Here is a 13,408-nt window from a genome sequence, read left to right as displayed (position 1 = left end):
ACCGTTTAAGACCCCCCTGATGAATGGAATAGTTCAAACAACTTGTCCGCACAGAGCCACAGGATTTTCGGTCAAGGTGATGAGTCATACGCGTTGGTCAGTAAGAGGGCTATTTTGAAGAATGTTTAGTGTGCATTTTAGAAAGAAAGGAATTGATATGCAGACAGAGTATACATACAAGTATACATACATTCATTAACTAAATGAAGACTCCAGAAAAAAGATATATATAGCAATGCTTCACAACAGAACATCCCTTTTGAACTGCTTTTACATACAGTAACACCTGCACACTTAATAGAATCAGGCAACAATGAATGAGGAATGTACAGTCAATCACCTATTGTACGTACCCAAGTATGAAGACAATGCATTATTGTTTTCTGGTCAAGAGGCTCAGTAGAAACATCAACCCAATGAAATGTGGGCAAAATCTGGCAAATTTTCATTGTTTGCCAGTTTTCAATAAAATAGCTGCTCATTTGGGTCATGGTCTCACTCCAGAAACCAAACATTCGTGTTTGCTGTTTGTTAATGGGGTTTCAACGTTCATATTTATATTACCTTTCCTGAGCAATAGTGACTCATCAATGAAAGAAGAGGAAACAAAAGAAAAAATTTGGATGCTATTGTTTTATTTGACTTTAATCAACACGTATCATATTTCTTATAATCGAACCTTTGAGCCGTGGTTTTGCATATTTGTTCCAAAAATCGAAAAATATTTGCTGCGTGATTTTATAGCAAAATGAAACCCCAAAAAAAATTAATTTTGAAATTTTCTAGACTTTTCCAGTTGTTTTACATGAATTTCTTTCACTTCCCAGGAAAAATTCAAAAAGTATTTTTATAGTTATTCATGTCTATAAAAAAATAATATTACTCTCATATTTTACATTAGCTTAGAATTTGAAACAATGATATACATTAAACATACATACATACACACACACACAAACACGCATACATACATACATACATAATTATATGTATATTCTGAAATTTTGAAAGCACTCTGAAGAGCAAACTCTATTTTTAATAGCTTGAGAATTAATTCTTTCCAAATTTTATCGACTGCTGAGTGATGTAAAACTCACATAGCCTTTGTAAGATTCACTCATTCCAGATTCACTTTATCCAAAACTTATCAAGATGTGGAGTTGTCCGTTGATGATGCAGCAAAATGCAGCAAGTCCTCATTTCCTCTATTAGATAATTCTTAGTAATCACACTATTAATGGGAAAAAAAATATAAACATTTGACATTTTATGCTCCCTAAAAACTGTAAAACTGACGTTTCTGATCCATCATTCCTTGTTGTCTTTGTCACTTGTTTGATGTTGACTAGTTTATTACTGTTTATAATATTTTATTTTATCGCTGTATAAATTTTATGCTTTATTATGAAGTGCTTTGAGATCATATTTTGATGTAAGGCACTAAAATAAGAATAAATGATTATTATTATTAATTTTTTGACAACAATCGATCAAAAAGTATTTCATACTCAAATCTTGGCCACCAAACTGCCTATGAATCGATAGTTTGGCAAAACAACCAAGAACCAACAAAATTCAAGTTGTATTTGATTGCAACAGTGTAAATTAGATTACGATTATAATAGTACATTTCACTCAAGGTTATATCGTATTGCACTGTAACAAAACAATGTTATTTACAATAAAATAGTAATACTGAAATTTATATGCCCAAAATAAGAAAAATGTCATAATTAATAAAAAGATAGAATTAGAGAACAGTCCAATATGTTTACTTTAGTGCATATCATTGGACAATGAATGTAGAAATTTGGAAAAATTCAATCCTTTTGCTTTATAGCAATGTTTGACATTCCTTAAAAATGACAACCCTATAACTACATTTCTTACCCTTGAAAATAATTTCTTTAACCAAAATCGCCCTCATGTCATCGGGCTACAATAACTTGTAAATTTCCAGTTTCTTCTCTTACTCACAGCTTAAAGCAAAGAGCAACTAAGGAACACCTGTGGGATGTCAAGAAAATTTTTCATCCATGTATACTGCTTTGCCTCAAATTACTACATCTTTGAAATCTTTGTTCTTACTTGTGCATCTCCACAAAAGGCTGCCATACCCCTACTTATTCTATACGTATTCCGGAATTATAAGAATAATTGTATAAGAATAATTTGGCCAAATTATTCTTATACACCTGGTATTGTTTTATACGGATTCAGAATACACTTAGGATCAAACAATCGTTTCATCTCTTGCATAATTTCAATCTGTTTGTCTGATTTACTAAACCCCATCGCATTCCTCTTCTTGAAACCCAGCCCGTGTTCTGCACTCACGCTGCCCCCTTTGGATGCCGTCCAATCGAACACGAACGGTTCGATCAAGGCCAGGAATTCTTTGCTCAAAGTTGGTCCCACGATGTTCAAGTGAAGATTGCCGTCTCCGACGTGCCCGTAGCCGCAGACGAGCAGAGCCTCGCCGCGGAGTCTTGTTCGCATCACCTCGACGAGATCGTAAAAGTCTTCGACTGCGAAGGAAAAGTCGTATTTGTACACGACGCCTGCCCTCATGAGACTCTCCGCGATGCCTTCTCGTAGATGCCAAAGGGTCTGATGAGTGGAAGGGGTAACAACAGGATGTTCTTTGAAAAGATCTCAAAGCTACCAAGTCTATGGAATATGACTCAAATTATAGGATTGCAATATGATATGACTTAAATCCCAGCTGGAGTTTTCTTCAACTTGAGAGCATTATCCATTTCCTAAGATTCTTAATTCGGAAGACTAAATGTGCGAGCAATTGACTTAATTTAATTTGATGATCAAACTTTCATGGCCGAGACATTGTCAGCAACTTGGAAAAATACAAATGCTATAAAACTTTGACATAATTTTCTGAAGTCAAAACTTGACAAGTCAAGATCATCAACAACTACATTTTCATTAGAATTTTTATAGTATCGAAGAAAATCTAGTCAATTGCTCTCACATTTAGTATTAAAACTTGACAAGTCTAGATCATTAACAACTACCTTTTCATTAGAATTTTTATAGTATCGAAGAACATCTAGGGACTGTAAAATGAAGTTAAAAGAAGGATAGCATGATGGTAGAAAATATTTCCAGAACACTACGTCATTCAATGTAAATTATCACCACTCATGGCAAACGAGAACAAACTTGACAATAACACCCAGACAGATGTTACCAAAATTTGACAAAAACATGTTTCCAAAGTGTATTCATTATAAAGTTTTGAAATTTGTGGTCAGTTTAGCATATCTACAAATATTTTTGTGTCCCTCTAGGTTCCCTGATAAAATTTACCTCCCCTATACTAATCTCCAATAACTCTCATCGCCCCAATAAAAACTGGTTCCTGCAGAACGTAACCTTTGTTTTTATCCTTAATATTGTTTGATACTTCACCGACCGACTTGTTCCAAAAGTGTTCCCAAAATCATTCCCATGGTAACAACCTATAAAATATTCATGAAGCTCACTTCCTGCAATGACTATAGTCCCTAGTCACAGGCGTCCCATTACCAGACAATAAGAGATACAGTTTAAGTAAGAAATATAAACTCTCTATTTGTTATTTGCTTTGTTCTTAATTTTTCTTAAAATATCAACTCTCTATTGGTTATTGCTTTATTCTTAATTTTTTCTTGAATATTCCTCTAACAAATTTATGTGAAAAACATACCTGAAACTTAACAGAGTCGGTTGCCAAGGTACCATCTTCTACAAGACTCTTCTCCATGGCTTCTTCGAGGAATGATGTCATTTTCTGTTGGTCGTGATCTTCATTCGAGCCCGATGTTTCCACAACGACGTAGAATCCATGAGGTGGTCCCACCAGGGGATTTTTGTGATTTCCATACGTCACTTGTAACTAGAAGGAGAAAGCATTGAAACTAAATAAACCTTCAAAGCAAAATTAAAACAAATTTGTCCAAAGATAAGGCAAGGGGATCAAAGTTGGAAAATATTTATGCACCCTTCACAATTCACTGTTAAGGCACATGGATAGGCCAGAAAAAAAGACCACAATTGTCAGTAGTTGTGCAAACCTGTTGGTTAGAAAAAGTCAAGCGCAAATTTAAAGCAGGTTTTCTGTAAATAATAGTTAAATGAGAAAAAAATGCTTACTTTCATGCACTCATGGTCCAGTACCTCAAATGCTGACAGAACCTCTCCTAGTTTTGTTTTTGCAAATTTGAGAGTGTCTAAAACTGCGCCAAAGTCTTTACAACCTGCCGAGAAAAATACAAAGCAAGTGATGACCACATAAAACTGGACACGGATATGACAACAACAAAAATTGATCTCTGACAACTTCGCACATGAAAGTCGCACAGGGGTCAACCATGGACAATTTTGATTAGAAGGTACCTTTGAGATCTGATTATGGCCACAAAAATTCAAATAACCAAAAAACTGACAAAGGTCACCGGAGGTCAACCTGAGGTCAAAGGTCACCTAGATGCGGGTCGACCATTGGATTACAATAGCGTAACTCCCAACCTTGACAAACATTTTGTTCTCAAGTTATTGCAAAAATACTAGTTTTCGACCACTAATTGACCATGCAAATCATCACAAGAAAAAGTTACCAAATTTGATCGTCAAAAAGAATTCAACAGTCTGGAATAATCTCAATGTACTGCAGAGAAGTTTTCAGTTTCAGGTAAACAGATGGTCGCACTCCTAAATAGGTGGTTGCTTATAGTGAAACAATGGACTTGTCATCTAAGGATGTTGCAAGTTTTGAGTCCTGGTTAGATCCTGACATTGTGTCCTTGGGCAAAGGAACTTTATCTTCATTGCCTCTTTTCACACAAGTGTATAAATAGGGAAATGCATCGTTAACTTGTAAATATAGTTGCATTTCACCAGTTTGTGGCTACAAACAATGGGAAGTCCTCCAGGGGAAACATAAATGTGGCGCACTGTACTCCCCAACCCCCCCCCACCCGGAGTAACTGTTGGAATTGAGAAGACTTTGGTCTGTAGGTGTGACAAAGTACCTATGTCCAGAGGTTATCTGTAGCTGATGTATAGTCATGTGAGAAGGCCTTGCATTGATGCTACAAGACTGAAAAACTTCAACCCTTTTTTTCTTCTTAAAAACATTTTCATGGATACTAACATACCAAACACAAATGCTCTGACAGCTTATCATGTTCTATTCCAAGCTCTCGTTCTATTGCATCCTCTTTTGTATATACTAGTACTCTAAAAAATGTGCATTCATTTATACTGGAAATTTGGCAATGTTTCTTAGCCCACCTGATTGTCTTTGGAAAAGATTTTTTTTATTTACACGTATTCACCTCCCTGAGATGGAGCAGTGTCAGGAATGAATGTTCAATGTCACCATACTTGTTTCCAGAAATGAGCATAAGTACTCTTCTCCATCTCACTTAATATTCATCTGACTTTTCTACAATTAGTTTCTCCTCTTTCTCCTCCTCTTTCCCCTTCCCATTTCGTCCTTCTACTTCTACTTCTCCTCCTCCTTCTCCTCCTCTGTCATGGTATTATTGATTGCTTTTATTCTTCCTTTTCATCGTTTTTTTTCTCTTCCTTGTCATGTTTCTACTCTCCTGATTGATTTCTTGCTTCCACAATAGTCAACAGTTTTATTTTCTTCTACTTCACTTCATATGTTGTCATTCTATTTGTAGCAGCCTAAAGCTGTATGTTTTTACTACCATTCTAAATTTCTGAAAATTTTAACACTTTGCAGACAAAGAAAAAAAAACAAACAAAGAAACAACCTCTCTCACTTACCAAGAAAGGCAAGATTCACAGATTGTGGTTTTGGTGGACATAACAAACTGACGGCCGTTATCACTCCCAGCGTTCCCTCCGAGCCGATGAATAGCTGCTTAAGATCATAACCAGTGTTGTCTTTCCTCAAAGTTGTCAATCCGTTGAACACTTCACCGTTAGCGAGAACCTTAAAACAATGAACAAGCACGCAAAAGATTGCATCAAATACTTTGTAGTCATTATCAAACTCGAACAACTTTCAAAGCAATATTTTTATCAATACTACAAGACTGAAAAGCTGACGTGTAGGGCCGCAAATTTTCAGATCATCCTAAATTGATTAGCAAATTATGAGTTCATTATTAACAAGGCAGTGACAATCTGGTCTGCTGCACTCATTTATCATCCAATCTAAGAAAATGGTTCCTTATTATTCTATCAATCCTCACATACCCCAAGAACTTGGTTCCCACACCTACTTGTTATTACCGAGGTTTTATGTCAACGTAATAACTACCTACGTTTAATACCCCTACTCACCGCCTCAACTCCAAGGACGTTTCCATGCAGGGAACCGTATCTCAAGAGGCGAATGCCACCAGCATTGGTTGCCACATTTCCTCCAATGTGGCAGCTTCCTTTAGCACCTAGGTCCAACGGCATCGTATATCCCTGGTTCTGGACAAACTGATCCAAATTCTCTAATATGCAACCTGCCTGGCAAGTCAGCGTTCCTGTTGAGACAATAAAGTCATTCATCCTAATTCATTCATCCTGCACAGAGTAGAAATCTTCAGGTTTGCGGAAAGTGTATACCTACATTTTTATTTTCATGCAACTCCCAACCTCTGCTCCATGTTCTGACATCCAATTTATCAACACCCTTGATCCCAAATATCCACAATAAATGGTCTTCCTGCTATTCAATATAGGTGAAAGAAATACGTTCTTTTTGGGGGTTTTCAAAGAAGTTTTGATGGTTCCAAATATACATGGACCCATTCTTACCTGTATCATTTAAGTTTACTACAACCTGATTAAGGCAAAATTTAACACAAACCCCTAGCTTTCATTGCAAAATTGTCATGAGAGATACACAATAGCTCCAGAAAATTCAACTAATTACTGCAATTTTCAAAAAGGAAAAAAAAAATGATCACTATCAACACTTAACATTTAAACCATCTAGGTTATATAATTTCAGTAATGACATCCAACCAGATGTTTTTAACTTTCTTACCAATTCCAAACATTTCTATTCTGACAATAGTTGTAACACCAGTTTTTATAGTCTTCAACAGATGTGAAATTTGGATAAAACAAGAGCCCAACCAGCACCACAGTTCTTTATTTTGTGGAATATTAAAGTGTTGTATGCCATCACCCAATATCATAATATTTATTCCCACTCCTTAAAGATTTCTATGTTTGACCCCATTACCTCATTAATATTCATAAGGTCTGCACCAAAAACAATGGGGCACACCTTCTCACTACAATACATCTACATAGCAAATATGACAAATATCCATCACTCCGTTGTTGAGTTATCATGCACCCAAGCAAATGTCAGACGCACACACACATACCAACATGACTGCATAGGATCCTTTGCTTCCAGCAAGAAACCAACCTTCAAGTCTCTGAGATAAATATTTCCTTATACTGTAGGTATATGAACAATGTAAAATTGACTGAGAACCATTATTTAACCAAACTTTCAAACAGTAAATTTCTCTCGTTTTTCCTCACCTGACAGCTGATTAAAATCCATAATTTCATTCATGAGGGCTGTTGAAATAACGATCTCATCAAACACGGGAACACTGCCACCAACCAGTCCAGTATTTCCACCTTGAGGCACAACTGCTAAGCTACGTTTATAACAATACTGTAGAATTTTAGACACTTCCTCTGTTGTCTTGGGCTTCAACAGTAACTTGGACTGCCCTAGTAAAAAGAAAGTCACAAAACTTAGAACTAACTTAATGTGCTTGATTAGATTTAACTAAATGCAGGGAATAATTTTGGGTCCAAATTTTGTGTAGCATTTCCAAAAGGTCTGATTCTAGAACTCTCATTGATTAGTTACAGTTCCTCTGTAGAAAACTGTCATACATCTTTACACTCATATAGCAACTTGACCATTTAATATAGCATTGAGAAAATGGATCAATGACTCCCTGCAGTTTCAACAAAGCTCCTTGAAAACAATAAGTTGAATTGTCAAATAGAAAAGTTGTGGATGATGGGCATGTTCACATTTCAGTTTTTTGTCAACTTCAAGAAAAAGGTCAAACAATACAGTCCTTCCTGTTTCTTATAACTTTAATAGAGGGCCTTTATAGATGAATAGAGGATACCGAAGTGTGACTATACTTTGGTTTAAATACCAAATACCTTGACGAAAGAAATATTAAACGTTTGTTTCCACAATCTTTTTGACTGTACGTACCTCGACATATCCTGAGCCAATCAGTGTTAGCACCTTCTAGTTCATCTCGTTCAGTGACCACCCTCCCTGGAAGGATGGATTCAAAGAAGGACACATCATCTGCCTCAACTGAGCCAAACTTTCCTCTCTTGAGAGATGGATATTGTTCAGATGTGAGCGGTACTTCCCTATTCAACAGCATAGAAGTTGTTGAAAACATCAGCAATTTTGATTGATAATGCTTCTGCTCCAAAATGTGTCTCTTGAACTTTGCTATGGAGGTCCTTGGTACATCTTTAATGCTACCTCTAAGCCTAGTCCTTTGAGCTGCAAAACATGCTGGGTAACCATCAGACAACAGATGATGTGATCTTTGAATCCGAGAGGCCAACTGCAAAGAGTTGCATGAAATCAACCTATTCAAACAGCTAGAGTACACAGCTGGCATCATGGTTGATGAACAAGCCTATTAATTAAATTAAAGAAAAGAAGGTATGTAGGAGTTGACCAGTTAATTCCAACAAGCAATATCAATAAGTCCCAAATTTGTTTCTTTCCTAGGCTGCTTTCTTTGTTCCCAAACTATTGCAAGTCGACTCGTGATCAAGTACAAAACAAGAAACATTTGATATCTTTTTAAAATCATGCTTTGTTATAAACTTGTATACAAAAACTAAACTGAACTAGTAAATGCTAATATATGTACAGTAGGTACTGCTAATTTGTCTAGCAACCATTTGATTGAGGAATTTTTGCCTTAAAGGGTGTGAAGACTTGTGCAAAAAGAAACGTCTAATGCCGGTAATCTGACCTAGTTTCTAATGAGGTGTGACAGAAGTGTTAGAAACCACCATCGATCCCAGAAAATACACACACACAGCTTGCTACAGTCGGTAATAAGACACTAGTGTACAGTCAGTACATACAACTACGGTCAATACCCACAACAGTGTACATAACAGTGATGGACATCTCAGGTCTAGATAAGAGATAACAAGGGATCACGTTTCATTACTGTACTGTCTGCATTTTGTAGCGACACAAACAAAACTTCACTTGCAAGCAACAAAAAGTTAACTTTTTCAGGTGACCGCACACGGTTTTGGACGAGTCTCCAATGCCTTTAAGTTGCTTTGACCTCTAAAGTGACCTTAAAGTGATGTAGAGACAACTCAAGAGAAACACAATTTTCACACCATGGTAGCGTATGCTCTACTGGTCTATTTTCTCCCCTTGCATCAAGTTTACAACCAGTACTAGACCAGGAATGTGTGACTACACATCCCTGGGTGTAAGCACATATTAATTATCTAGGCTTATAAAGATTACACTTAGCATTACCATTAACAAATAGAGTTAGAATATCTTAAAGACTCCATTAGGATATGATTTACTGTACATAGAATACTTTATATTCTTACAGTGCTATTCCTAAAAGTGATCATCTACTGTGATATTGGAGAGGTCTCCACAAGGTTCTTGTCCTCAATGTGGATCCACACACAAAATACAAACTTCACCCTTGCATAAAATGATGAGCTCTGTATATAAATGAGTTTTCAGAATCGAGTATTCTTAAATTATCCTTCCTTTATGTTGCTTTGTAGTTTGTAGGAACATATCAACAATACAAACAATACATTCTATGTATTTAGCACTGGGAATGCACCTAGTTTCATATCGCGTAAACCAACTGTAGCGGAAACTAACGGTATTATTAAAGTACACTGTTATTTTGGGTAAGCCTAGTAATAGGTACTGTAGTAGAAGTACTAGTATTTTACTAAACTTTGATGGGCATCATTCATTCAATCACAAAGGCAGAACGGATTTTAAAATAGCGATCAGATCAATTAGGTGTCGTCCATCTGTTTGGTTAACAATTAGGGGGAAATATGATCGGCAGATACCTGTTAATCACAACCACACAGCAATTATGTCTCTGGTTAATTGTAGGAAACAGCAAGGTTAGACCGTCGATATTACGTAATCATGATCAGAATGCAGAAAGTTCAACAGCGCCACGCGACAGATTGTAAACAACAAAAACTACTCACCGAGATCTTACTCAATCGTGGACGGTATTCTTATTATATACTCTACAAAGTTAAGAGCATGTTAAGTAAGGATCAAGACCTAAACGGAGTGCGCACAAATCATTACGTCCACACACTAGCCGAAGAGAGACCACGAAGGTTCAGAAAGAGACAGACAATAGCATAACTTCGGCTTTGAATGTTGTTTCTCCCAATTAGAAGTAATTCCTTCACGTTTACATTTTCAGAACCCAAATATTCTTGTTACTCTCTTCAAATTGTTCCTCATCTCAGCAGTCAGCAACGAGTAGTTCATCACCCGGTAAGTTGTAGGCCTTACCAGTTGGCTAAGTCCTAACGTTGTTTTTTATTTCTCTGTATGCTAGTCTGGTCTTTTTGGGCCTAGGCCTAGATTAAGCTATACATAAGCTAGGCTTGGTAACACTAACAGGTGTTCCATGGTTACACTAATAGAGTAATACATCAGGTGGCTTCCTTTTCAACATTTATTTTATTTATTCATATTATGGCATATATGGTACCTTAACAGACATTCCAACTCACAAGCATTTGGCGTGTGTCACACGCATTTCCAGCCCTTCACACGCTCACACGCTATGTGCACTTTATCACACGTAATCCACAAACAATCTCCGAAAAACCATGTGTGCAACCATGGAGCAAAATCCATATAAACCTAGGTCTAAAATCAGGTTAGTGGCATAATTAAAATATTTTTGGTTTCGTCTAGCATCCACTGTTTAACCGATAAGTGCCACTATACGCATACGCTAGCCATGACTCATGCAAGTACTGAAAGATGCTAAGAAGGCTACATACCTCTACAACATAAAGCAACTTTGAGTACTTACACTTACAAGAGTATAGTGCGTTTGCCATGGTGGTGGTGGAAAACGCCGGGTGGGAGAGGTGTTGGAACTAGAGATTGAGAAGTGCGCTTCAATTTCCGATATAAATGTTCAATTATGTTAGCAAGTGATTACTTTCATCGATTCAAGAAAAGTCTTTGTTGAGAATTGTCATGCTTGTTGAGTTCAATAATATATATATATGATAATGAAATTTTCAATAAAAAATTACTCAGAGAAACTGAAAAAGAATGCACCATTTTGCATCTAGGCAGTCAAAAGTACAAAAAAATTTCCAAAGGGGTAGGGGGCACCCCCTCCCCTTAGATCCCTCCCCCACTGCCGCTGATCACACTCATAAATTTTCCTCAATGTTGGAAAGTCTGCCTTAATGACTATATGACCTTGATTCTTGCAGGGAGTGTATCACAGTACCCTGTTCTGTGATTTTAACGCAGCAGTCTTCTTCCTAAGCTGCAATCTCTTGCAATTATCTTCTCATTAAATTATGTGATACGTTTGGAATGTTTTCTAGGTTCTTCAGAATCTCATCAAAATTGTGCAACTTTCAGTATTTTCATATGTGAATGAATGTATTACATTCAATTATAAGCTAAAGGAAAAGAGTTTTCAGCCAAATTGCTGAAAATTTAGGCAAAACGGTCCACAATTTACGTGCGGAAGCAGATAGACCTTTCATGACTGTACTGTAAGTTAGACTATGCTGTAGTAATTGAGCCAGATATGCTTATGAATATTTAATAGTTTTCTTTATTTGTTACAATATTTGTTCATGACTTCAACAGAGATGAGCTTTGCAAATAATCTGAAATATTGTGAAGTTCTGAACACAAATTTATACTGGTAATGGTTCCAATGTCAGCACTGGTTTTATTCACCTTGAAAGATATGTAAAGAAAAACAAAAAGTGAAAGTCATTTTAATTTTTCACCTCCTATTGTCACTATTACATCCGAGATCAGTGACATTCATGTTTATACCTCTTTACAAATAATTCCCTAAGTTTTGGAGAAAGATTTCTTATCAATATTTGGGGTGGGGGGGGGGGGAGGAGTTGTTTGTCAATGGCAAGGATATCTGTCAAGTATGATGAAGATGATAATCATGCTTGGTCCCTCTATGACTTTAGCTATAGTTGACATTTCATACATGCTCCAAGAAAGGTCAAAGATTTCAAGATTGGTCTAGATGTAGTTTGCTAGCCTAGATCGTTGAACGTCCTCCTACAGAAAACTCTTGCATACTAATCATCACACCGCTGCAAGGTGTTATATTCATTGTTTTAAACGTTTGCTAAATTATTAGTGCTAGTAGTTGTAGTAGCCTCGTAGATTCATTCAAAAGTTTTTGATTTACTATGAAGGATATTAACGTCGTAGATTGAAAGTTGTGCACAGATTTTGTTTGGTAGAAGTTTTAATATGATTTAGACACCACACGTTAAGACATGAAAGAAAATATAAATGTAATGACCGAAACACAGGTTCATGTTGCTACTGTATGGTATTTATTCAACAACAATAAGCAATGAAAAACCCTGCAAAGACAAAACAAAAGGATCATAAATACAAGATTAAGGTAATTACTTATCATGGATAATTAATGTAAATTAATTGTGCACTGAGAACCAATACATGAGTGACGAGGAGTCATAAACATTGAGTATTGTTCTTACTTAATTGAATATTGTTTCATTATTTTCTCAGATGTTGGTCATAGCAAAGCACTAAATGAATCCAACAATCTCAATTACTTCAACAAAAAGAATTAAAACAAATCACTTTAGAAATAAAAAGAATAATATATCAGGTGACATGTCATGTGACCAACTTCATTTAAACAATTGGGTTGCTAAGGAGATTATGGAACTCTCTGATGATGATGTGAGGTCTGATGTTACATTTTAATACTAATTTACAGCTTCACCAATCTCCAGGAAACATGGTTACTAATTATAAGTTTGATCATCCATCACTGATTATGATAATGACGAAAGGGATAAGTATAAGCTTAATAGTATACAACTTAGCAATAACATGAGGTAGCGCACATTGTGACAAAGATCTTATAATGTCAAGGCCAAGGCCCCACAACACACGTGCGTTAGGATAGCACGGTGGTGTACAGCGATCTACCGTGACAGCTAAGTTACTTAAGTTACTTAATTGACAGCAATTTCGAAATCAAATACACTCTTCATCACTCTGCAATTAAATCCTATCAAACAATCATGAATTAAAGCTTACCCTGAATATAATATAATCTTGTCA

General features: G+C 36.2%; 2 protein-coding genes across 5 annotated transcripts in view; one reads left to right on the top strand and one right to left on the bottom strand.

Annotated features, from left to right (window-relative positions):
• Nucleotides 1–617: 617 nt before the first annotated feature.
• On the bottom strand, nucleotides 618–10,268 carry LOC139975513 (D-2-hydroxyglutarate dehydrogenase, mitochondrial-like). 3 transcript variants are annotated; one of them, XM_071983497.1, is made up of 8 exons: nucleotides 10,123–10,268; nucleotides 8,234–8,678; nucleotides 7,531–7,728; nucleotides 6,319–6,512; nucleotides 5,797–5,965; nucleotides 4,153–4,256; nucleotides 3,707–3,895; nucleotides 618–2,610 (listed from the first exon to the last, which is right to left on the bottom strand). In XM_071983497.1, the coding sequence occupies exons 2-8, from the start codon at nucleotides 8,661–8,663 to the stop codon at nucleotides 2,188–2,190; spliced, it is 1,707 nt and encodes a 568-aa protein (XP_071839598.1). In that variant the 5' UTR covers nucleotides 8,664–8,678; nucleotides 10,123–10,268; the 3' UTR covers nucleotides 618–2,187. The 3 variants fall into 3 exon arrangements, with proteins under 3 accessions (XP_071839598.1, XP_071839597.1, XP_071839596.1); XM_071983496.1 differs by having other exon boundaries at nucleotides 10,002–10,141; XM_071983495.1 differs by lacking the exon at nucleotides 10,123–10,268 and adding an exon at nucleotides 9,634–9,952.
• Nucleotides 10,269–10,318: 50 nt separating this feature from the next.
• Nucleotides 10,319–13,408, top strand: part of LOC139975514 (GTP cyclohydrolase 1-like) — a 39,763-nt gene continuing 36,673 nt past the window's right edge. Inside the window, exon 1 of one of the 2 annotated variants that reach the window (XM_071983499.1) lies at nucleotides 10,319–10,570. The gene's annotated coding sequence lies outside the window, so the exon portion shown is untranslated. The remainder of the gene's footprint in view (nucleotides 10,571–13,408) is intronic. The other variant, XM_071983498.1, reaches the window with a different exon arrangement.

The sequence above is a fragment of the Apostichopus japonicus genome, chromosome 11, assembly GCF_037975245.1.
Source record: "Apostichopus japonicus isolate 1M-3 chromosome 11, ASM3797524v1, whole genome shotgun sequence".
NCBI classification, from domain to species: domain Eukaryota; kingdom Metazoa; phylum Echinodermata; class Holothuroidea; order Aspidochirotida; family Stichopodidae; genus Apostichopus; species Apostichopus japonicus.
This window is presented reverse-complemented; position numbering and strand designations above follow the sequence as displayed.